Source organism: Mesoplodon bidens, assembly GCF_964165515.1.
Source record: "Mesoplodon bidens genome assembly, chromosome: 3".
NCBI lineage: Eukaryota > Metazoa > Chordata > Mammalia > Artiodactyla > Ziphiidae > Mesoplodon > Mesoplodon bidens.
In genome coordinates, this window is record NC_138178.1 from 32,465,312 (window position 1) to 32,480,471 (window position 15,160).

Consider the following 15,160-nt stretch of genomic DNA (forward strand, 5'->3'; position numbering starts at 1 on the left):
CTTGAATAGTGGGGACGACAACCTGGAAATGGACAGCTGGATTGCTTTTGTTTTACAAGATTTCCCCCCTACGACAATGGTGATACATGTTTCGTTTAGGAAGTACAGCAAAAAAGGAAAACTCTTCATAATCCTATCACCATTTTGGTGTATTTCCTACCGGTCTTTCTGATACACACCTAGAACTACACTGCATTAAACCATTATTTATGAGGTAACCTATTAAGTGTGACTCATTGCTAAATGCTGAGGCTACAACAGTGAACAAGATAGACTCAGACCTTTCCTTACGGAAACTTAGACTTTAATGATGCCGACAGAGAAAACAAAGTTTCTGTTATCACAGAACTGCATTTGTGATAAGTCTCATGCAGTGAACGCAGTAAGAGCTTGCACGTTTTATTGCTTGCTTTCTCCCAGGCGTCATGCCAACCGCCTTACGTGTGTTTACGTGTTTTATATACACTGTCTCATTTAATCTTCACAAAGTCAGGTAGTTTGCCACTATCACTACAGTCACCCCTGCCATGTTACAGATGAAGAAATAAACCCAGAGAAGTTAAATAACCAAGCAAGGTGGCATAACTTGGGATCAACCTGGGACACGACTGTATCCAGACTCTGTAACAGCCTTGCTGCTCAGATCAGCTCTATAGAATACATGACCCTTTTCTCTCTTCTTCCCTTGCTAGGTCTGATCGCCACTGTGGCTCAGAGACTCTAAGCTGTAGCCAGTATGATGGATGACGACACCGAATTAAGGACTGATGGAAACTCACTTTTAAAGGCCGTGTGGCTGGGGAGGCTCAGGCTGACCAGAATCCTCCTGGAAGGGGGTGCTTATATCAACGAAAGCAACAACAAAGGTGAAACGGCTCTCATGGTGGCATGTATCACCAAACATGTGGACCAGCAAAGCATCAGCAAGTCCAAGATGGTGAAGTATCTGCTGGATAACAGGGCAGACCCCAATATTCAGGATAAGTCTGGCAAGACCGCCCTCATCCATGCTTGCATCAGAAGAGCTGGGGGAGAAGTGGTCTCCTTGCTACTGGAGAATGGAGCAGATCCCAGCCTCGAGGATCGCACAGGGGCTTCAGCTCTGGTTTACGCAATAAATGCAGATGACCAGGATGCATTGAAACATCTCCTGGATGCCTGCAAAGCCAAAGGCAAGGAGGTGATTATTATAACAACGCATAAATCATCTTCAGGCACCAAAACCACCAAACAGTATCTTCATGTCCCTCCTTCACCCAAAGAGGAAGATAGACAGTCACCTCCACTGTGTGCATCTCCCTCGGATATTGAACTGAAGGTTCCAGGCCTGGGATCTCCACCCAGTGAGAAGGAAGATGACTTCTTTAGCCTCCAATCAGGGCATCCAGGTGGTTGCAACACCTCCAAGGCTCCTAATGAACCGGGGTCACTCACTAGGAAAGTCAGGAACCTCAAAAGGGCCCGTTTGCCTCAACTGAAGAGGCTTCAATCTGAGCCCTGGGGCCTGACCGCGCCCTCTGTGTTGGCTGCCTCTATGCGCCAGGATGAGACCCATGGTGCAGGTGCAGACAGCGAGGTCATCAAGAGCATCAGTGACATGTCCTTCCCCAAAAGAGGCCCCCTTTCCAGAACCAACAGTATTGATGGCAAAGACCCCCGCCTCTTCCTCACGGTCACGGAGCAGGTTCTGAAGATTCCAGCCTCTTCGGAACTGGCCTCGTGGAAGGCAGCCTACGAGAAAAGTCAGCCTCCCCACTCACGTCTGGCCAGAAGAGGAACTCTCCCTATTGACCAAGAGAAGGGTGGCATTGGCCCATCAGGCCCCTCTGCTCTCAAAGATGCAGTGTCCCTCAAACGGCTGGAAAATGACCTCTATGATTTAGATTTACAGCCAGGGGCCGATCCGCCCAACTCCATTTCCCTTGAATCAGGCAAAGGACCCTTAGATCGGAAGAAGCTCAACAACTCCCACTTGTCTCTTTTCCAGGGCTCCAGGGAGGCCCTGGATACTGTGCCCTGCACATGTCCCAGCTCAGTGTGCCACAGGCCACCCCATCTTCTAGAAAGATGGGGTTCCGGAACTCTGCTACTAGACCGAATTTCCCAGACCAGACCTGGCTCCTTTCCACCTTTAAATGTAAATCTGAACCCACCTATCCCGGATATTAGATCGAGCAGCAAACCTTCCTCTCCACTTGCTAGTGGCTTAAAATCCATGGTACCTGTTGCTCCAAGTTCACCAAAGAGAGTTGACTTGAGAAGTAAAAAGAAGCTCCTCAGGAGGCATTCTATGCAAGTTGAACAGATGAAGCAGCTGTCTGACTTTGAAGAAATCATGACCTAGAAGCTTTTTCAGTGAGGTTTTTTTTTTTTTTTAATCTATGTAGTTTATGAAAAGTACCATAATCTAGACCAACATGGTCATGCAGAGTCTCTGCATCTTGATCACTCCTTAATGTTGGTGTGTGGCTGCTTCAGAAGAGATGGAAACGGTGCTGCTTCCCTTCTGAAAGAACATCTGGGTTTTTATAGGCCTACTTGAAAAGAGCCCAGTATAATTGGGTTTTGGACATGAAATTGCCAAAAAAAAAAAATCTCCAAAGGAAGAAAACCTTGGAGTTTGAAAGTCACACAGCAGGTACAATGATCTAAGCTGCTGACACCCATTATTTTCTATCAGACAAACAATTTAAATCACAAGATGGTATTTGGAGGATGTCATGTGTAATAAAGCTATCAAGTGCCTACAAAGAAAACGAGGCTTTTTTGAATGTGCAAAAGTTCAAAACCAATCTTTGGGCTGTTAAATATGGGTATCTGTGTTACATCTGGAGGAACAGAAGTAGAATTCTCCCATCAGAGAGGTTCTGGTATTTGGGTCCTGCCTCTTACCATGTCATGGGGCACTGGCTAGTGTAGCATAGTTGGGATCTTTCAGAACTCCGGTAACAGGCTTTATCCACGTACTAATTCGGGTGTGTTTTGAGTTCCCAAATATTAGATCTAAGTGTCCCCCAAATTCTGTTGTGTCACAGTAGCTGGTGCCTCAGAGATGAATCTTGCCCAGACATGAAACTGGCCTTGGCCTCCTGCCCTGACACAGGTTCTGTGTTGAAATCTTGTGAAAAACAGTCAGGGGCTATTAGCTAATTTGGAGTTTTGTATCATACAACTCATAGAATGGACCCATAAGAAGCGTTTCCTGATTATTCTTAAAAAAAAAAAAAAACTTGGTAAGATCTCCCCAAACTAGAATGATACATGGTGTTGGGAGATGCACATATTACAAGGTAGAGTAGATGGTTCTCAGGCCAGAGGCAGTGGGGACCACTTGTAGCCCGAAAATTTTAAGGGATGCAAATTGTCACTTCCCCTTCACTTTTCTGGGAAATTCAGGAACATCTGGTTTCTTCTTTGCCTGAATTATCTACGTGATGGGAGATTTGTAGAAATAACCTGTACAACCTTTTCCAGCCACTTTGTACGAACCCAAGAATGGAAGCAGACATTTAGCACGTTTGGTGTAATGTAGTCACATTCTAGATGAAGATATTTCTTGTTATTTTCCCATTTATTGTTTTCTTTCATGCTGCTTAGATATGTTTGCTCTACGGTTAAAAAAATTCAGTAGTCCTTGGGGATAGCATCACATAGAGGAAAGAGGAAAGGCTGAGATTTGGGTTTGTATCTCTATTTCATCATCTACCAGCTGCGTGACCTTGAGGAAGTGGCTTAACTTCTCTAAGCCTCCACTCCCTCATCTGTAAAATGGGGTTAGTAATGCTTCACCTGACAAGTTTGTGGTGAGAATTAAATGAGATAATGTATGAAAGTGCCTGTAACTGTGCCTGGCACAGGTAGAAGTAATTGGAAAAGAGGCAGCTGATTTTCATACTCCTTTAGACCTCCGAAGCCTCAAAATCTCAAATAATACCTAATACCCTACACAAAGTGAAGCGAAGTCTAGCTGAAATATTCAAAGGGCCCCTTGAGAGTCTCAGGGGTTCTGGAAATACTGAGCCTCAAACTCATTTGTAGAGTAAAAGAGATTCTGCCACAGAAGCTCTGCATATCAGACCATTGCTACAATGACATTTGCTAGAAATGTATCTGTATATCCCAATCAAAAGTGCTAATGATGGTTATAAATACACCGAGTGTTTGTTTTTTAGTAATTCCTTTAGGGCAGGCACATGCTCAGCCTCTGCACTATGGATCTTTCGGGCTGGATAATTCTTTCCTGTGGGAGACTGTCCTGTACATTGTAAGTTGTTTAGCAGCATTCCTGGTCTCTACCCATTAGATATCAGTAGCATCCTCATCCTAAATTGTGACAACCAAAAACGCTTTCAGACATGGCCAGACATCTCCTGGAGGTGACGTCACCTTAGCTGATCACCACTGCTCTAGGAGAATGATTGTGTACATGGTAGAAATATGTCAAGAGCAACCAAACCGCATGAAGGTGTAGGTCTGGCTGGCTGGCTTGGCTGGCTGGCTGGCTAGGCTGTCCCACTAACTTAAAGGCAATTCAAACTGTAATTTAGTAAGATGACTCATATACAACGTGGCCCTTCAGGATTCTTGACCTGAGTGCTAATGGCCTCTTGTACTTGGCAGGAAGGGGAGAAAATGAGAAGAATAATACATAAGCTGGTGAAAATCTAGGGCTCATGACCTTGGTTGAGTGTCACAACCCATATGCCTTTCAGGACCATTTAGATGGTAATGGTTCTCACCAAGTGGACATGATTACAGGCAAAGCAACAATTCTGATGTATTAAAGAGAGAACCAGACAACCACTGTTCTCAGCAGCTCACTAAAGGAACACACACACACTACACATTTTAAGTACTTTTCCAATGGTCGTTAGTGTCAGTTAAAACTAACCTCTGCCAGTATTTATAGTATCTAACTGTGGCGGTAGCAAGACACTGCATAAGAGAATTTTTCTAAACCTTTAGCTAAGATTTGAAAGCCTAATTTATCCTAAGTAGTGAATGTGGTACATTCATAGCAATTAGCTTAGGTGAAACACTAAACATGATGAGTTGCCCATTTGGAATAGCCTGTCCATCCATCAAACAGATGGGTAACAGCAGGTATGCTCATGCCACTTGCTGCGTGCATCCATCAGTTGTGACCTTTCCATTGGCCTTTCTGTAGATGGTCATCAGGATAGTACCTTGTTTCATCACTATCTGATGATGCATTAGTTGAATTAGACTGTTCCAAACTAGTACAACCACTGCAATACTTAATTACGGTTAATGCATACATGGGCAATTTTCTGAGAAAATTGCCCTCAGAGAAATGCTTCGAGAAATGCTTTTTAAAAGCATATTTAGATTGAATCACGCTTCCTAGATCCGAGATTTGGAGGAGCCTAGGGTCACTACAGAAAATAGCCACAAACTAGTTTCAATAACCCATCTACTTAAGACTCTCTGGAATGTTTATCAAAATATATTATAGAATGTGAGTCTAAAGTTTCAAATCTGGAATTTGGGTTCAATTTCTAGACATTCTAAAGCCTTTGTTTGTTTGCTTAAGTCCATTGTCGAGTCTCTTAGAATTTCATCAAGTAAACGCAGGTTTTGTCTGACCTTCCTCCTTTGTGTGTGTTGGTACTTCAGACGTATCATGTGTTGCTTGAACTGGTTCTCTACAGTGTTCTGTCCTAGTCTCGAGCTGACAATGTGCTCAAGGATGTATCAAAATCCATGTAATGGAACTATTTAGATATTTCTAATATGTCAATAAAAGATATATTACAATCCTTCAATAGTAAGTATTTCCCATTTTTCTTAGTGAAATCTCAATTATAAATATTACCTTTTCCTTAAGATGGGTTTGGCATGACTGCCTGGTAACATCGACCTGAGCAAACATTTACTATTTTATGTACACGTGATTTAAAAAATGAATTTTTAACTACACAGGTATTATCGTTTCTTTTTTGGTTAAAAATAAAAGGCTAAGAATGAGAAGGTGCATTGCCGCAATGGGGGTGAATTCTTTTCCTCTGGCCCTGCTGCTCGGTTCCCTCCAGGGTTGCACCTGCCATCAGCTACTGGTAGGGTCCCTGGATATCCCTCCTTGGGCCCTATTTCTAATGTCGATGAATGTTAATATAAGCTGATTTCTCTTAGCTCTTACTCCAGGGCAGGCTGGTAAGTATCAAATAAACCAGGTGGATGGTCTCTCTTAAACTCTAGAATTCTGTGATTCAGACTTCATCCAGACTTCCTGATTCCCTGGAAAGTTCCAAACCTTACCCCTAGGTTCCTTCCTAGACGGTTGAAATAAATTATATTGTTTTGTGCCCGTCTCAGCTTGTTGATAACCAGTGTTATGGCTGGACCAGCCCTTGTGGTTCTTACTGTGGTTGCAAGAAGCCCTCAGCAATAATCATCAGGAAACTTTGAAAAAAAAAAAAGGTTTGTTACTTACAGGTCCTGGAAATTACGTGGCACACCTGGGGTCACTCAGTGAGGCTGCGGGTAGACAGAGGGCCCAGGCCTGGGGTTCTGCTTTTATTGGGGTCCAAGCTGAGGACCTAGGGTTTCATGGGCTCGCTCTTTATTAATGAATTTAAAACATAAGAGAAGGAATTTAAAGTGTGAGAAGAGAAAAAACAAGGGGCCCAAATGGTCAGTCACTGAAATCAACCAAGATCTCTAAAACAAAGTTGGGGAGCTGGGGGGGCGGGCATGACCTGGCTCTTTATTTAGTCCTTTGTGGCTGGCAATGTGTATTTATTGAGATAGCCATCTCTGAGGTGGAGGCCACCTTTGAAGTGGATGCCTCAGCCATCAAAATTAAGTCAGGCACTTGCATGACAAAAAGAAAAGCCAGCTGTCAGGCTTACACTACAGTTAACAAGGGGGAGAAAAGGGAAGCAAACTAAGTGTCCATCAACAGACAAATGGATAAAGAAGATGTGGTATTTACATATATACAATGGACTATCACTCAGCCATAAAAAGAAACGAAATAGTGCCATTTGCAGAGACCTGGATGGACCTAGAGACTGACATAGAGAGTGAAGTAAGTCAGAAAGAGAAAAACAAATATCGTATAATATCGCTTATATTTGGAATCTAGAAAAATGGTACAGATGAACTTATTTGCAAAAGTGAAACAGAGACACAGATGTAGAGAACAAACTTATGCATACCAAGGGGGAAGCGGGGGTGGGATGAATTGGGAGATTGGGATCGACATATATATACTACTCTGTATAAAATAACTAATGAGAACCTACTGTACAGCACAGGGATTTCTACTCAGTCCTCTGTGGTGACCTGAATGGGAAGGAAATCCAAAAAACAGGGGATATATGTATACGTATAGCTGATTCACTTTGCTGTACAGCAGAAACTAACGCAACGTTGTAAAGCAACTATACTCCATTAAAAATTTTTTTAAAAGCGGGGGAGGGGAAAGGACTAGTTTCAGCTTGTCTTTTCCTCACTTCTTTCTGCAGGAAAGGGAGGTCAATGTTGTTTCCAGCTCCTCTGAGGAGAGATTAGGAGGGACCCCCTGGGAGGAGAAGAAAGTGCTGGGGGAGGGGGAGGTGTGATGAGGGACAAGGCCCCCCCCGTGAGTGAGGGAGTACATTCCCAAGATTATAGGAGGCTCAGAAGTTGGGGTCCCTTGTGTGGAACTTGCTCTTTTCCAGAGCAAAACCTTAGAGGGGAGTGGCTAGATGCGTGTTGACTTAAAAAAATGTACAACGTGAGAGTTGCGAGTTAAGTTTTATTTGGGGCAAAATGAGGACTGCAGCCTGGGAGACAGCATTTCACATAGCTCTGAGAAACTGCTCCAGAGAGGCAGGGGGGAAGGGGGGAAGGTCAGTATATATGTGATTTTGGTGAAGGGGGTGTACATACAATGAAGCACATATATACATTTTTTAACATACTTGGCAGTTTGCACTGGTTTTTTAAAAAATAAACATTTGTTTTCGGCTGAGTTGGGTCTTCATTGTTGCACACGGACTTTCTGTAGTTGCGGTGATCGGGGGCTACTCTTCGTTGCGGTGTGCGGGGGCTACTCTTCGTTGCGGTGTGCGGGTTTCTCATTTCGGTGGCTTCTCTTATTGCGGAGCATGGGCTCTAGCACACAGGCTTCAGTACTTGTGGCATGCGGACTCAGCAGTTGTGGCTCACGGGCTCTAGAGCACAGGCTCAGTAGTTGTGGTGCACAGGCTTAGTTGCTCCGCGGCATGTAGGATCTTCCTGGACCAGGGCTCAAACCCGTGTCCCCTGCATTGGCAGGCAGATTCTTCACTGCACCACCAGGGAAGTCCCTGCAGGCACTTTTATAGAAATTAACAAACTGATTCTAAAATTCATTTGGAGGGGCTGCCCTGGTTAAGACTGTGCTTAAGTGGTTAAGACTCCACGCTTCCACTGCAGGGGGCACGTATTTGATCCCTGGTCGGGGAACTAAGATCCTGCATGTAACTCGGCGCAGCCAAAAAAAAAAAAAAGTCAATGGATTAGTAACTGTAATTCCACTGACAAACTTAATTTATTCTTTGCCACATAACAAAATATAAAAAATAAAATAAAATGACATAAAATTCACTTGGAAATGCAAAGGATCTATAATAGCCAATACAGTGTTTTTTCTTAATATTTATTTATTTATTTATTTGTCTGCTTTGGGTCTTAGTTGCAGCACGCGGGATCTTCATTGAGGCATGCGGGATCTTCCATTGCGGCACGTGGGCTCTTCGTTGTGGTGCGTGGACTTCCCTCTAGTTGTGGCATGCCGGCTTCTCTACAGCTGTGGCATGTGGGTTTTCTCTCTCCAGTTGTGGCACGTGGGATCCAGGGAGCGCAGGCTCTGTAGTTTGTGGTATGCAGTCTCTCTCACTGAGGTGCAAGAGCTCAGTAGTTGTGGCGCACGGGCTTAGCTGCCCTGCAGCATGTGGGATCTTAGTTCCCTGACCAGGGATCGAACATGCGTCCCCCGCATTGGAAGGTTGATTCTTCACCACTGGACCACCAGGGAAGTCCCACCAATACAACTCTGAAAAAGAATAACAGAGTTGGAGGACTGGCATGACATGATTTCAAGATTTTTTCTAAAGTCACAGCTATCAAGAGAGCATGATATTGGCACAAATAAGGACAAACAAATCAATGGAACCAGTTAGAGAGATCAGAAATAAACCCATGCTTATGTGGACTAGAATACTGCTCAGCAATAAAAAGGAATGAACTATTGATATACACTTCAGCATGAATGCATCCTAAAATAATTGTGTTGAGTTTAAGAAGCTATACTACAAAGAGTGCTTTTGTATGATTTCACTTATATAAAATTCTAGAAAATGCTAATGAATGTATTGTGATAGAAAGCAAATCAGTGGTTATGGGGATGAATGGGGAGGTTAGGGAGGTATGAGAGGGATGGATTACAAAGGGCACGAGAAAACTTTTGGGGGAGATGGATATGTTCACTACCATGATTACGGCGATGGTTTCACAGGTGTATACATATGTGACAACTTATCAAACTGTACCCTTTAAATAGATGCAGGCTGTTGCATGTCAGTTATACCTCAATTTTTAGCAAAGTTCCATATGGAGCTCTCCTGATATAGAGGAATAAAAGAATGATTATATAAAGTGAGAAGGTAAGACAACACAGGCTGTAAGAGGAGTGTATTAGTCAGGTTCTCCAGAGATGCAGAACCAATAGGATATTGTACATACACACAAACACACACATATGGAATTATATATTATATATATCAATAGTGTATATACATACACATGGAATGTATAGGATATATGATATACATGAGGCATATATATGAGATATCTATCTATCTAAAGATTTATTATAAGGAATTGAATTATGGAGGCTGGCAAGTCCACAATCTGCAGGGTGGGCTGGCAGGCTGGAGAACCAGCAGAGCATCCAGTTCAGGTCTGAAAGCTGTCTGCTGGAAAATTCCTCTCCTTCAGGGGAAGGTCGACTATTTGGTCTATTCAGGGCTTCAACTGATTGAACGAGGCCCACTCACATCCTGGAGGGCAATTGGCTCTATTTAAACTGCACTGATCCCAATGTTAATTTCATGCAAACGCACGTTACAGGAACACCCAGAATAATGTCTGACCAAATATCTGGGTGCCCCATGGCCCAGCCACATTGACTCTTCTTTTTTTTTTTTTTTTGCGGTACACGGGCCTCTCCCTGCTGTGGCCTCTCCCGTGCGGAGCACAGGCTCCGGACGCGCAGGCTCAGCGGCCATGGCTCACGGGCCCAGCCGCTCCGCGGCATTTGGGATCTTCCCGGACTGGGACACGAACCCATGTCCCCTGCATCGGCAGGCAGACTCTCAACCACTGCGCCACCAGGGAAGCCCCACATTGACTCTTTACAAGTAGGTAGAGGTTTTGTGGATGGTGTGGGGGACAGGGTCTCCAGATGGAGCTGGCAGACCTTTCCAGGCGTACAAACAACACAGGCAAATCACGGAGTTGGAAATGACTGTCACAGGACATGGGCTCCAAACAGAGACTAGCACAGAGGGGAAGGTCTGAACCGACTGGTATAATTAGGATCGGGGGGACTGTGATGTTTCTGTGAAGTCAGTTGCACGTGGTCGGTGTGGGTGATGCGTGGCAGCTTCTGAGAAAGAAAGTGGTATCATGCGCCCCCAACACCCCTCTTCAGGCTCTGTTTTCTGCCCACTCTCCCTGTGTGACTGTAAACATTCAAATTAAATATTTTCAGAATTGGCAAATGCCCTCGTGGGAAAAGTAGCATTTGGGAACGCCTCTGTCTCCAGGTGACTGTTTTCCCTTCAATTTTGGCTTGATAATTCTTTACAATCTTGTCAGCTCTTTGATGCTTTCTAGAAAACATTTAAAGTTGTATTTTTAGTTGTTTTCAGGGGGAACTTAGGTTCAAATGATCTAACCTGCCTTTACCAGACACTGAGTCTTTGTTATGTTTTTTATTATTTTTTACTGTAATGCAATAGATATAGATAGTATTCACTCATATTCAGTCCTCCTCTCCTTCTGGACACATGGGAGACAAATCTTCCCATTCACCTTGTCATTGAGCAAGGCCGTGAGATAACTGAGGAAAATAGGCTGTGAGTGGGATTAGTGTATGTGTCTCTTCTGTGCTACAAACACCAAAAAATTTGAGAAAATCTATTTCAGAGCATCCTCCTGATCCTATGCTTCCACAACACACAATTATACAGCCAGTTTATTGATAATCATAAAAAGATTATTTTATTCTAAGCATTGCCTTCAAAAGCACTTCATGGAATTTCCCTTTCCCATTCCTTCTTGACATTTTAGGCAAATCCTATAGCTTTCTAGCTGCGTTGGGGTAATGAAAAATCCAGGCCCATTCTACTTCAGTTGAAAAAATCTCAAACTTTATAGAGCCAATGAGAAGAATGGAAATTGACTCATAAAAGGGGCAAGACTTAAGAAAAGCTAAGTGGCCAGGCCAAGTTCACTGCCAAAATCATGTCATAGGAAGCTTCCGCTCAGGATGAACTTCTGCTCCTGGGCACTTGCTCTCACACCCTGGAGTCTCCATCCTACCACTGCCATCAATACTCTTTGACGTCTCCATGTCTTTGGATACCCTCTCAAGATTCAGATGCAAGAGCCTCTGGTTGGTGGAGCCTGGCTCACATACCCACGTGTCTTGGGACCTACAAGCAGGGAGAGAGGGAATATCTGGCCCTCTCGGTGCTGTGACGCGAGGTGGTGTGTGTCATCTTTCTCTGGTTTGTTTGGGGAAAGCCTGGTATTGGCTATAGCTCAGTGGCAACATATGTAGTTTACTAACTTTCTATTTGTCTCAGTCAGTCCACAGTGACTACATTGCTTTCTTTCCTCACCATCAATTACATGTAGAAGGCGTGGATAAAAATGGATTTTCGGGCTTCCCCGGTGGCGCAGTGGCTGAGAGTCTGCCTGCCGATGCAGGGGACACGGGTTCGTGCCCCGGTCTGGGAAGATCCCACATGCCGCGGAGCGGCTGGGCCTGTGAGCCATGGCCGCTGAGCCTGCGCGTCCGGAGCCTGTGCTCCGCAACGGGAGAGGCCACGACAGTGAGAGGCCCGCGTACTGCGAAAAAAAAAAAAAAAAAGGATTTTCTTTCAAAATCCTAAAAGCATGCTGGGCAGTGCTCCTGTTGTATGCAACCATGAAAAATCCTGCTTCAGGGGACAGATGGGTCCACCTTACAATGCCTATGTCATTATAAGACACTCTCTTTTTAAACTTTTTAAATTGTGAAAGAAAACACACATACAGAATATAAGTGTGCAATTCAACAAAGAGTCACAATGGGAACATTTCTGAGTCCGTCCCTTGGGTGCCCCTCATATTCTGACTTTCATATTTCCTATTCTTATCCTTGTATTTTTTTTCTTACCTTATTTTACTGCTTAGAATTTCTGGAACAATGTTAAATAGCAGTTGTGATAGCAGGCTTTCATGTCATATTTCCAATTTCAAAGGGAAGGATTTTAATGTTTAGTCATTAACCATGAGGTTGGCTCTTATTTTTTAATAGATATTTTTATAGACACTGAAGGAAGTTATCTATTATTTCTGGTTTGCTAAGAGTTTTTTACTGTGAGTGGATGTCATGCTTTTTTTATGATGCTTTTTCTGAATCTATTAAGATACTCATTTTTAATTTACTGTTTTAAAAGGCCTTTACAAAAGGCAGCCATGGAAGTGGACAGGTAATGGTTTTGCTTTTGTTTTCCAAGTTTCCTTACTTTTGGAAGTTTCTACCATATATCATGGAAAACAAAGCTTGGAAGGAAGCTTAAAGGTCATCAACCATTACACTCCATCGCTCAGTTCACAAATCTTCTCTACAACATCCCAAGAGGTTGGCTGTTTATACAGTCGCTGCTTAAATATTTTAAGGGATAAAAGAAAATCATTATCTCTGCTCATCAATTTTTGGAAAGCTCTGGTTGCCATAAAGTAATTTCTTACCTTAGTTGAAATGTACCTCAGTGTCAGATTCATCCCAAGTCTGGCAGACGGAACATGCAGGACAGATGTACCCCGAGGAATGGGTAGCGCAGTGTGTGTGGTGAAAAGCACGTGGCCTTTAGAATTAGGAAGACCTGGGTTCAATTGCTGGCTTAGCCATTAACAAGCTGAGCAAATTTGGGCACTATGGCAAATTGTGTAATGATCACAGATTCCACCACCCTAGTATGCTCCTCCTTTGAATGTGACTTTGCAGCTCCTCCAATCCAGAGACGGATGGAGTCTATTTCTTCACCTCGAATCCGGACTGGCCTGGGGACGTGCTTTGACCAACAGAATGTGGCAAAAGTGATATTGGGCAAATTCTGGAAAGCAGTGAGCGGGGGGCGCGGGGAGGACACGGGGAGAAGGGCCAGGCTGTTTCAGGCTCTCTTGAGATGCTGCCCTGAGCCTGCCATATAAGGAAATCATCTAGCCTACAGGAGGTGAGAGGATGCATGGAGAATTAAGGTGCCCCAGTCAACAGACTATACCAGCTGCCAGACATGTAGGTGGGACCATCTTGGATTTCCCAGCCCTGAAGCCCAAGCAAAACCAGCTAAAGAACTGAGCAGCCGACCTACAAAATCATGAGAAATTATGTCATTGTTCGTTTAAGCCACTGAGGCGTTACACGGCAAAGGCTTACTGAAACAAATGTTATTCAAACAGCCAGAGCTTCTGTTTCTTCGTTGTTATAAGGGAAAACAATACTAATTCCATGGTTGTGAGTGAGGTTTAATTAGTGTAAAATATGTAAAAGTGTATCAGTAGCAAGCACTGTGCTGGTTCATTGCAACTGCTAAATTAGGGTAGCTGCTACGACTGCTGTTACGCAAACTTTTAAAGCGAACACTCCCTTCCTTCTTAGTCTCTCCTCTTCCCGGTTAAATCCTGTTTCCTTTGACTTTACCTTGTGAGTACTCCACCTGGCCATGGTAATCTCGGTCTTACATCTGTCATTTGTTTCTCCACTTGCTGCATCAAGATTAGATGATTACTACTTACATGTTTTCTACTAGTTACTGAAACATAATGTTTAACAGGACAGAGCCACGGAAAGAGCCTCAAAACACACTATATACCTTGCCAAGTCTGGTTCAGAGCCAGTAAATATGAATAATTACATTATGTGCGCATGTTATTTAACAGCCAACAGACTGCTTTCATATCATTTACCGCCTCAATCCAACGTCAAGTATGCCCAGTGACAGGACACTTCGGTCTTATCCACGTGGAGACCTATATAGGCAGTAAAATTCTTCGCTAAAATCAAGATACACCTCATCTAATGATGTTCTGAAAAAAATTCTTTACTGAGTAGCGAGACTACAGTCGGTTTTTTTTCTCTTTGTCTTTACCTGATCATAGTGAATATAAAACGCTATAGTAATGATTATACAAGATATCTTCTTAGGTCAATGGTAATAGCTAAGACAGTAAATTAATTTATCTGCCTTCAGCGCTTTTGAGAAGTCAAAGGGAAAAAAAAAAAAAGATCGTTTTGTCCCAGAAGAACCTTCAACTTATCCAGACAACCAAGAGATACCTGCAATCCCTGAGAGACCTGTATTCGTATCTTCAGGAAGCTTCAGGAAGCTTTGTGTGTGAGCACGCCTGCCAGTTTTCCCCAGAACAGATGTAGCTGTGGGGTTTTACTTACTCTCACCAATCAACCCCCCTGCCCCGTGGCATACTTTTTCACCTTGGGAAGGGGATGGGAATGAGAAAGGGGGTGTTAATTGGGTCCCCAGAGTTTGCATATCTTTCCTCTAGCCTTCCTTGCTATTGTGGATAGTAGGTTTGGGCACACCCAGTTCTAGACCAGGAGACTGATTTTCCAGAGAAGAGTGAGACAAGTTACAGAGCCAGTCAGAAGCAGAGCCTGTACCTTGTAAAACCCCATGGGCTTCGTGCTGCTGCAGCCAGAGAGGATGGACTGCGTGGACCTGGGCCAATTCCGGGTAATACTCAAGCCTGCGGGTCCCAGAAGATGCAGAAAACGTCTGTCGGGGATGTTGGCAGAAGGCCCTTCCGAGGAGGTGCCCGCTTCGAGTGGGCGTCCCGCCTCACCTTCGGCGAGACGCCCCAGTAGAACAGCGCGGGG

At 43.9% G+C, this 15,160-nt stretch overlaps 1 protein-coding gene across 1 annotated transcript; it reads left to right on the forward strand.

Annotated features, from left to right (window-relative positions):
* Positions 1-736: 736 nt before the first annotated feature.
* ANKRD34C (ankyrin repeat domain 34C) lies at positions 737-2,546 on the forward strand (the record flags this gene model as incomplete). The annotated part of the gene is made up of 1 exon (XM_081227306.1): positions 737-2,546. The coding sequence occupies one exon, from the start codon at positions 737-739 to the stop codon at positions 2,342-2,344; it is 1,608 nt and encodes a 535-aa protein (XP_081083432.1). The 3' UTR covers positions 2,345-2,546.
* Positions 2,547-15,160: the final 12,614 nt, after the last annotated feature.